Here is an 11,429-nt window from a genome sequence, read left to right on the forward strand (position 1 = left end):
ATGAATAGACTGATAGATGGACAGTAGGGCTCCATGCCGTATGTGACCCACCTTGAAGAAGGTCATGGTGGATCCCTCCTCCACCACTCCATACTCTATCCTGGTCTGCTTGGCCAGGTCGTCAGCTGAGTCGATGGGCGACTCCATCCTCTCCACAGTGAGGAAGGCAGCCAGGTTGGCCGTGTAGGAGGAGATGATTATCAGGGTGAAGAACCACCAGATGCCTCCTACGATCCTGGTGGACAGGGCTTTGGGCATTAACTCAGAGCCTGGTCGGGGGTGAGAGGAGAGGAGCAGAGAGAGGGGTCAGCCCTGGCAGGGTCCTGGAGCCAAGAGGAGAGACCCAGTAGCAACCACCAGAGGACCAGGGCCAGCCCAGACCTCGGCATCCCACCGGGTCACAGACAACATGCACACACACTCGCACACACGCACAAACGCACATACACAAACACACACACCCTGGGCATCTAGGGCGGCAGTGCATGGTTGGCCCTGTGATGCGCATCCGGCCACATGGTGGCAGTTTGAATCAGGCTTTTACTATGTGATCTGGCTGCATATTATTTTAGAATTCACTCACACTGGAGCAAACTGTTGATTCACCAAAGCTTCTCCTCTTTTGAGGTGCTTCGTCTGAAATCATTTAATCAAAATCCCTAGATGGTTGATTTACATTTGACTCAAAATGTCTGCATGTAGATGGTTAGTTTCCAGGCTATATGCTGTTCAGAACTTTTGCCTTTTAGTGTGTTCTTGAGGAGGGGTCTGTGTGGGTGGGTGGAGTGAGGTCTTCCTCTGGGGGCGTTGATTGAGGTCTGACTGGGCAGCGAGAAGATCATTCTCCTCAAGTAGCTCAAGGCAATTTAAAGCTGCGATCTCGCACATTCACTCAAAGGCGATGAACTGTGGGAAAGATAGGAGCATAAGAACTCCACTTCTCTCCTTAGGTGAGACAATCTCCCACTCATCTCACTCTGCCTCTGCAGTGCCTCTTATAACTTTCTCCCAGTCCGGGCAGTGAGCCGTCACTCAGGAAGAAATATGGTGAGAGAAAAGAGACCTGACAGCCTCGTCCAGTAACATCTGAATTCATGCCCAAAGCCCTGTCCACCAGAGAAAGAGAGAGAGAGCACTGTGGAGGGGAACAAAGAGAGACACACTGCACTCAACCCGCTCCGCACATCCACCCTCGCATCCTCTCAACCCCCACTCTCACATGTCTCTTCCCATATCTCCTCTCACTCTCCCTGATTCTCCTCACCCCCCCCCCCCCACCAGCCAGACAGACAGTGTAACATGATTCAACAACCACACCATCATTACCCAGGATGCCTTGCAGCCGGCACTGCTCATTGGTCAAAGCACTCAAATTAGGAAAAAAAGACACAGCAAGACACATGACATGACCAGGAAAAAACAGAGACAGCTTTGTGTTCAGTGGAACAACACTGTATACCAACTCAGTGGCCTTACCTCGTTGAGGCCATTCAATACAATGCTTCTGACTGCCCTGGAGCGGAGCGCGTCAGAGCCAAAGCAACTGAACCTGGTTGGGGCTGACTGTCATGTACCCAAGGTAACGTCATGTCCAAACTGCACATCCCACAGTTTTCTGGGGGCGGGGCCAAGCCGCGGGAGCAGGGGAGCCTCTCTACAGTGTAGGCCAGCGTGGTCGTCACAGAGACACCATGCAGGCAGGCACAGTGTGCTCCTCTGTCTCAGTCTCGTCCTCCAAAACCCTTCTGCCCTACAGCCACATCTTCTCAACTACAGGACGTAACACTGTTACATTGACAGGTACAGTATATTCTACAGCATACTTTACTACATCAGATACCCTTGACACACTTATGAAAACATTCCAGCAAGCTCTAGAATATCCATTACACATTTAACATGGCCCATACAGAAGCTAAAATGTCTCAAGCCATGATGCATCTTTAACCTGGGCAATATGTAGAATTGCCTAACACAAATACAGAGGGCAAAAACCTACCCAAATGGGTAACTTCATTATACCCACCTGCACAAGGTGGATTAGAGTCCCAAGACTTCTAACCGTAACATTTGTCAATTTCAATTTGTAATCTTTTCTTAAAACTTACTCTTACAAATCACAGTATACAATTCTACAACGATTATACCTGCAAAAGAATCACTCAATCAACTTCATTTAAATTAAGGCTTGCATGCTAACTCATTGCATGCAACCAGCCAAAAACAACGGCCAGGAAAAAAAAATTCTCCAAAAGATTCATATCTGGGCAGAACTTTGCTGAGGAAAGTCAGTCCCCTCTATCTTCCATTCCATGGTCCAGATCAGATGCAGGGCAGACCCAGGCTGTTTTAACCATGCTGCAGACCTTACTGTCATCATCACTACCTTAACTAACACAACTTTCAAATATGTTGCATTACTCAGGGAAGGTAAAAAAATATGTATTACAAAATGCAACATATCTCATCTTGGCATGCAGTCTCAGTCGATATTACAAGTCTAAATGAAATCATTCCATTTCATTTCATGTGATGCCGTACTGCAGTTCCTTTTGTTTTGTTTTGCTTTTCTCAATCTAAAGACGCAGACACTAGTTGAGAAGATATGGCATCGGTTTGGCAGAAGGAAACAAAACCAGACTGAGGCAGGCTAAGAGACAGTACACTGTTTTAACTCTCATTCTCATTCTCTCAACTCTCTCTGCACCTAGCTCTTTACCTTCTGGCACTTATAGGACTTACCTGTTCTGGAACCTGTGGGGAAGGGAGGGAGGCAGGTGGGGTGGGGTTGGGGACAGAGGAGGGGTACAGTAGATGGGAGATAGGAGAGGGTGGGAGATCATGCAGGAACAGGGAGGAAAACGCTTGGCTATCCTATCCTATCCTCATTCACCAATCAATCAATCACGCTCATCATTCACAATCTCAAGATCCCATCCTGCCAATCCACACAATACTGTGGACAGACAGATGCAACCAAACCAGTCAGTCAGTCCGCTTCCAGCTACATGCACAGAGGCCCCCATGCATGGTCGTGGGCCTGGTTAAGAGCAAGTTTGTACCCCCAGGAAAATAGTGGGATGTGTGCTAAAGGGGGGCAGGCAGAGGCGTCTACCTTGCTGCATGAGAGCTCCAACTCCGAACCAGAAACTATTTAGCAGGGTGAAATTGTTTTCCACTACATCTGAGTCGGGGTTGCAGGGGTGGGGGTTATACCACTCGTAGGGACTAAACCTGTGGCAATCGACAGAGAACACACACATACACACGTTTATTTCACTTGTGTTCAGCACTAATAGAACAGACAGACAGTGTTACAGACCAATACTGGCTTGGCTTGGCCTACCTGGAGAGATAGGGAAGAGAAACAAAAGTTAGTCATTGATCACAACAACAATATGTGATACATTTGCATCTTCATATTGGGAAAATATACCTCATATATTGACCTACAAGGTAATGCTAGAAACTGTTATTGTACTCTAATATAATTTAGTTGTTGTTAGGACAATTAATCAATTAGAGCGTAACATGTCAGTTAAACGAACAAAAGCTCACAAACAACAAGATGACGTTCAACATCACTTTATATGTCACTCAGGTCTGCTTTGTTATTATCTCTTCAACTGTATCATCTCAACTAGACGACAGATGAAGTATTTAAACAGCCCTTGGGACTGTGGAACGTCTTCTCACCACTTGTCAGCCCAAAACACACTGCTCATGTTGACATGCTCATATCAAAGGCACATTACTCCAGAATTTAATCGATGGGATCAGAAAATAATTGAAATGTCACTTGAGAAAAGCACTAATAATCCTTATAATCTACAGATGGCATTAACATTCAACACATCAAATAGTTCATTCCCATCCTGTCTGTCTGCCTGACTACCTGTCTGCCTGCCTGACTACCTGTCTGCTTGACTGTCTGCCTGTCTGCCTGCCTGTCTGCCTGCCTGCCTGCCTGACTGCCTGTCTGTCTGCCTGCCTGCCTGCCTGCCTGCTGTCTGCCTGCCTGCCCTGTCTGTCTGCCTGCCTGTCTGCCTGTCTGTCTGACTGCCTGCCTGCCTGCCGCTGTCTGTCTGTCTGTCTGACTGCTTGTCTGCCTGCTTGTCTGCCTGCCTGTCTGACTGCCTGCCTGCCTGTCTGCCTGTGCTGTGCGGTACTCACTCCCACTCATTCCGCTCTGCTCCAACTTCAGCTCAGCTCACTCCTCAAGCAAAGAGATTTCCCATTTATTCACGTTAAATAAAAGTGACATTACATTAGTAAAGGTTGATTGGGCTACAATTAAGCATCCCGACCCCATTTGGTTTGTGCTGTAGTTGTGGAATTGTAGGAGCAATATCTTAAGCCAAGCCTCTTTTTTTCCCTGGTTGAAGTATATGACTAATCGAATTGAATAGTCGATGGATGTATTCTGTGGACTTGACTCTCTATAAACGTTTAAATTACCCAAATTCCACAATAATATCCAATGGGAAAAAAAATCTGATTTTGCATAAAAATAAAAATAATTAAACAGTAGACAATCCAGCATGGTTACCTGTCAGGTTGGTATCATTTCTTTTTCTTGGTGGGTTAGATATTTTAAAAAATATTTTTTATTTCACCTTTATTTAACCAGGTAGGCAAGTTGAGAACAAGTTCTCATTTACAATTGAGACCTGGCCAAGATAAAGCAAAGCAGTTCGACACATACAACAACACAGTTACACATGGAGTAAAACAAACATGCAGTCAATAATACAGTAGAAAAATAAGTCTATATACAATGTGAGCAAATGAGGTGAGATAAGGGAGGTAAAGGCAAAAAAGGCCATGGTGGCAAAGTAAATACAATATAGCAAGTAAAACACTGGAATGGTAGATTTGCAGTGGAAGAAAGTGTAAAGTAGAAATAATGGGGTGCAAAGGAGCAAAATAAATAAATAAATAAATGAATACAGTAGGGGAAGAGGTAGTTGCATGGGCTAAATTATAGATGGGCTATGTACAGGTGCAGTGATCTGTGAGCTGCTCTGACAGCTGGTGCTTAAAGCTAGTGAGGGAGATAAGTTTTTCCAGTTTCAGAGATTTTTGTAGTTCGTTCCAGTCATTGGCAGCAGAGAACTGGAAGGAGAGATGGCCAAAGGAGGAATTGGCTTTGGGGGTGACCAGAGAGATATACCTGCTGGAGCACGTGCTACAGGTGGGTGCTGCTATGGTGACCAGTGAGCGGAGATAAGGGGGGACTTTACCTAGCAGGGTCTTGTAGATGACCTGGAGCCAGTGGGTTTGGCGACGAGTATGAAGCCAACCAACGAGAGCGTACAGGTCGCAGTGGTGGGTAGTATATGGGGCTTTGGTGACAAAACGGATGGCACTGTGATAGACTGCATCCAGTTTATTGAGTAGTGTATCGGAGGCTATTTTGCAAATGACATCGCCGAAGTCGAGGATCGGTAGGATGGTCAGTTTTACGAGGGTATGTTTGGCAGCATGAGTGAAGGATGCTTTGTTGTGAAATAGGAAGCTAATTCTAGATTTAACTTTGGATTGGAGATGTTTGATGTGAGTCTGGAAGGAGAGCTTACAGTCTAACCAGACACCTAGGTATTTGTAGTTGTCCACATATTCTAAGTCAGAACCGTCCAGAGTAGTGATGCTGGACGGGCGGGCAGCTGCAGGCAGCGATCGGTTGAAGAGCATGCATTTAGTTTTACTTGTATTTAAGAGCAGTTGGAGGCCACGGAAGGAGAGTTGTATGGCATTAAAGCTCATCTGGAGGGTTGTTAACACAGTGTCCAAAGAAGGGCCAGAAGTATACAGAATGGTGTCGTCTGCGTAGAGGTGGATCAGAGACTCACCAGCAGCAAGAGCGGCATCATTGATGTATACAGAGAAAAGAGTTGGCCCAAGAATTGAACCCTGTGGCACCCCCATAGAGACTACCAGAGGCCCAGACAACAGGCCATCCGATTTGACACATTGAACTCTATCAGAGAAGTAGTTGGTGAACCAGGCGAGGCAATCATTTGAGAAACCAAGGCTATTGAGTCTGCCGATGAGGATGTGGTGATTGACAGAGTCGAAAGCCTTGGCCAGGTTACTGAAAACGGCAGCACAGTATTGTTTCTTATCGATGGCTGTTACGATATAATTTAGGACCTTGACCATGGCTGAGGTGCACCCATGACCAGCTCTGAAACCAGATTGCATAGCGGAGAAGGTGTGGTGGGATTTGAAATGGTCGGTAATCTGTTTGTTGACTTGGCTTTCGAAGACCTTAGAAAGGAAGGGTAGGATAGATATAGGTCTGTAGCAGTTTGGGTCAAGAGTGTCCCCTCCTTTGAAGAGGGGGATGACAGCAGCTGCTTTCCAAGCTTTTGGAATCTCAGACGACACGAAAGAGAGGTTGAACAGGCTAGTAATAGGGGTTGCAACAATTTCGGCAGATCATTTTAGAAAGAAAGTGTCCAGATTGTCTAGCCCGGCTGATTTGTAGGGGTCCAGATTTTGCAGCTCTTTCTGAACATCAGCTGACTGGATTTGGGAGAAGGAGAAATGGGGAAGGCTTTGGCGAGTAGCTGTGGGGGGTGCAGTGCTGTTGACCGCGGTAGGGGTAGCCAGGTTGAAAGCATGGCGAGCCGTAGAAAAATGCTAATTGAAATTCTCAATTATAGTGGATTTATCAGAGGTGACAATAGTTTCCTATCCTCAGTGCAGTGGGCAGCTGGGAGAAGGTGTTCTTATTCTCCATGGACTTTAGTGTCCCAGAACGTTTTTGACTTTGTGTTGCAGGAAGCAAATTTCTGCTTGAAAAAGCTAGCCTTGGCTTTTCTAACTGCCTGTGTATATTGGTTTCTAACTTCCCTGAAAATTTGCACATCACGGGGGCTGTTCGATGCTAATGCAGAACGCCACAGGATGTTTTTGTGTTGGTTAAGGGCAGTCAGGTCTGGAGAGAACCAAGGGTTATATCTGTTCCTGGTTCTAAATTTCTTGAATGGGGCATGCTTATTTAAGATGGTGAGGAAGGCATTTAAAAAAAAAATAACCAGGCATCCTCTATTGACGGGATGAGGTCAATATCCTTCCAGGATACCCGGGCTAGGTCGATTAGATATAAAATATAAAGTTATATATTGGTGACAGCTATATATTGCTACATATTGGTGATAGCATTAAGACATATTACAGTATTGATAATATGACAGCATCAGAACATGCACCATGTCATGAATAATGGGCTTGGCCATTGTAATGTGGTTAGTGCACGCTCCCTATCCCCCATGTCACACTTGAGGGGGTATTCTAGTCCAGCTCCAAGACCGCCGAATGTCCTTTAGATCCCACCATTCCTTGCTTTAACACAATCCTTGGCCCTAAATCAATCTGTCTACTCAATTTGCCCCAGATTTTCTTGCTTGTCAGTTTGCAATTCCAAATTGAGTTCATGTGAACTGTGACCTTGGCAAGACGTATGTGACTAGTGACTGGTGCCCCCGGCTGGACCCCCTTAGTGGAGATCTCTCTGAGAAAAGCCAATTACCACACGCCAGGAACACGGATGAGAACACGGATGAGCCAGCTTGTCATCCTACATTTGTAGCTGGCCTGAGGAGAGAGTTGGGTAAGAGGCAGGGAGTTACTTCACCGCGGTGGGAATATTAAAACATTCCCATTGCCGTACGAGGAGAACCACTTGCAGCAGCTTAACCTGCCTCTGAAGGTGGCGCTGCCCGGCCACTCCGTCGGCCCCAGCCCGTTCAGTTAGCTGTCACTTTGATCCAATTACACCGCCCTTACGTTATCTCAGGTCATAGAGCTGCAGAGGGAGAAACTTTGAGTAAGGTCACCGCTGAGCGGAGAGGGAGGAAGAGGGAGGGAGAGACAGAGAGAGAGACATAACCACAAACGGGCGGGAGGGTGGAAGGCAGACAGGCAGGCAAGAAGGGAACTCAGCAGCAGAGAAGAAACAATGGCAGGCTTTTATCATTTTATAGGGTCATCCTGCTGAAAACTTAACAGATGATACGCCTGATAACACCAATGTCAGGGGAGAAGAATCAACACAGAGTGAGCGCTAGAAAGAGGCTGTTGCTGGTCTAGTCTCTTCAATTCTAAATGACTGGGGAAAAGACATGGCTATATATCTCTATAGGCTTTATATGAACTTTCCAAGCAATCAACAGCGTTTGAATGGGGCTGTTGCCATAGACTATTCCATACGGCTTGAAAAAATAAATGTATATATGTCTATCTATACACAAACCTTGCAACCAATCAGAAAAGCTCAGTCAAATGCTGTTGTTTGCTTCTATTTCCAGGATGATAAAAAATCTATATCTGTAGTGTAGCATTGAGAGGCCGACAAATTGTTTTACATGGGGCTTTTGAAAGCATACGGAGACTCTCATTGTAGTAATGGAGGAGAAATGCAGAAGAGTCTAATAGAAACTCCATTACATCTGTTCCCCCTCTACAAATGTAGAATAAGGGATGGGAAATGTGCCTGTTACACGAGCATGTTGTAACATGTTGCAGTTAACGAAGCAGACGGTGTTAGACTGTGTATTGAACATATGATACACTCTGTTTCACAGTAACACAAACGAAGGAGAGACTGTGCTATATTGAGGCAGTCTTCTATCCACCAAGAATGTGACAACAGGATGTAACAATAGTAGGAGACTACATCATTAAAAGATTGGCCAACAGAAAGAGAGAGAATCCTGCATAAATGTTTGGATAAATTGTTGACGATGAGAGAGCTCATTTGCTCCTCTGCAAGTTTTTATCTTTTTACATTTCATTTGATAAGGAGGAGGCAGGAAATTAGATTCCCCCAAACTGTAACAAGGCGATAAAGCACAGAGATGGTGTGGAGGTGGTGGGATGTACGATAGAGGCTGTTTCAGATGTTTCATTTCATCACCTACATAACAAAGGAAGAAGGAACAGCGTAGGAAAGATATTAGAGGAAAACAACAACAATAACGCCTACCACAACAACAACACCACCTAACACAACAACAACAACAACAGCTGGTGATATAAGTGTAACTTATTAAATCATGTAAATACAGTACTGTTGTGGTTTTCCCACTGTATCCTGACAGTGTTTCTAAATATGGCATGTAGATCAATTTGCCTACGGGAAGCCTAAACCAGTCCTTATAATGTCACCATACAGTACACACACACACACACACAGTAGCATAAACCCCCTCACACATACAAAACACACACACAAGCATACATAGATAAAATGTGTACACACACATATATATATATATATATATATACATACAGTTAGCTTAGTTACCTTTCCAGAGAACGACTGAGGTTTGTGCAACTACACTGTACATGCATGCTACTGAATGTCCTACCATGCCTAGTGTCTAAACAGAGTGAAAGGGATATTTTAACACTTACCCAACAACACTTACTTACTGTGATCATTTAAAAAGATAGGTGCATATTCTGAACCAACTTAGATGACAGTTGCAGCGTTTTATTCTCTTGTGTGATCATATCGCCAGTAACACTGGAAAACACACGTGTATTAACTGTAAAACTATTGGATGTACAAGTCAAAGAGTTTACGCTCCCCCAAGAGTTTTACAGTTAACATCAACTCTTCTTTGTCTTCTTCTCCAGCGTGCCTCAAACGCCGGCCCTAGTCAGGTGAGAGCAGCCAGATCAAGGGGAGAGATACAAGACCATGGTACTTGTCTATGGAGCAGCAAGAGGAACTGCCCCTCTCCACTTTCAGGCTCTGATGATCAAATGCTACACCCCAAACTGAGTACTCCATTCCCCCCCCCCCCCCCCCCCCACACACACCAAAAAGCATTTTGTGAACTAACACTGGTACTTCACTTTTTTCCCTCTTACTAGCTCTGACTTTGCTATTTTATCGAATAAAAGAGTACTTACTATGACTGTGATATGTAGTTGTCCCACCTAGCTATCTTAAGATGAACACAATAACTGTAAGTCACTCTGGATAAGAGCGTCTGCTAAATTACTAAAATGTTAAATGTGAAAATGTCAAACTCTGCCCTACTTTCCCATGCCTGAGAACTAAGCCTGAACAAAGAAAACAAAAGATACACAACTACTACCCACTTAAAACATACATTGCTTAGCATTACACCATCCACAATGCCATTGCTCTTATTTCAATAATAATATCCAGCCTCTAAGATGAAAATATAAGAATGAAATGTACTACTATTGGTCAAAAATCATACTAACCAATATGATATCCATCAATATAAAATGTCAACACGAAACAGTTTATCACATGTAAAAGCTGAATCACATTTAAATCTTCTACACTACATCATGATTGAATATTTCAATAAAATGTTAGCGTTCTCTGTAAACGTTATGCTAAAGTTCCTACAGGACTGGCCCTATTCTCCACCAGTGGACCAGTGACTGCATCTGAAATGGCACCCTATTCCTTATATAGTGCACTTCTTTTGACCAGAGCCCCATGGGCCCAGACCAAAAGTAGTGCATTATATAGGAAATATGGTGCCATTTCGGACACAGACAGTTAGTAGGTATCAGAGGGCTATGCTGACCCAACGTGTGCACAGGGTCAGATGCTGATAACTAGCCAATCAACTAATCCTGATGAGTTTAGCAACACACACACCAGCTGACCTCAAGATCTAACACACACCAGCTGACCTCAAGATCTAACACACACCAGCTGACCTCAAGATCTAACACACACCAGCTTACCTTAAGATCTAACACACACCAGCTGACCTCAAGATCTAACACACACCAGCTGACCTCAAGATCTAACACACACCAGCTGACCTCAAGATCTAACACACACCAGCTGACCTCAAGATCTAACACACACCAGCTGACCTCGACTCCTGACAACAAACATAAAATCCTCACTCTTCATACCCTCTCTTCAGTTCTCCAATAATCCTACAAAAACCCAGACTCTCTCTATACCGGACAAACAAGTGATCAACCTTACAAATGCAAATGATCAAGCTTTTAAAATTTTCAGCCACCTCTGTCCTTTTTCTAAGTCCCTGTCAAAACTAGCAGGTTCTTACTGTGCTGATATTATTCCAATGTAGATTCTATGACCCGGTATGTTTGAGGCAAGGTGGAGAAAAAAACAGATAAGAAAAGACAGTAGTGACTTTGAGACACTGGAGACAACAGGGAAAAGGGGGGCAGCAGCTGTTCACACCAACGAGCACACACATACATACACACATACAGTACCAGTCAAATGTTTGGACACACCTACTGTACTCATTCAAGGGTTTTTCTTTATTTTATATATATCGATATAATGGAGTGTTTCATCAGATGACCTGGCCTCCACAAGCACACGACCTCAACCCAACTGAGATGGTTTTGGATGAGTGAAGGAAAAGCAGCCAACAAATGCTCAG

General features: G+C 44.5%; 1 protein-coding gene across 2 annotated transcripts in view; it reads right to left on the reverse strand.

Annotated features, from left to right (window-relative positions):
- LOC106578944 (glutamate receptor ionotropic, kainate 2) overlaps positions 1-11,429 on the reverse strand; it is a 310,913-nt gene that overhangs the window by 117,156 nt on the left and 182,328 nt on the right. For both annotated transcript variants that reach the window (XM_045701495.2, XM_082961526.1), the window contains exons 13-14: positions 3,116-3,234; positions 52-269 (exon numbers count right to left, since the gene is read on the reverse strand). In XM_045701495.2, the coding sequence (XP_045557451.1) occupies positions 52-269; positions 3,116-3,234 (337 nt within the window). The remainder of the gene's footprint in view (positions 1-51; positions 270-3,115; positions 3,235-11,429) is intronic.

Source organism: Salmo salar, chromosome 02 (assembly GCF_965601325.2).
Source record: "Salmo salar chromosome 02, fSalSal1, whole genome shotgun sequence".
NCBI classification, from domain to species: Eukaryota; Metazoa; Chordata; class Actinopteri; order Salmoniformes; family Salmonidae; genus Salmo; species Salmo salar.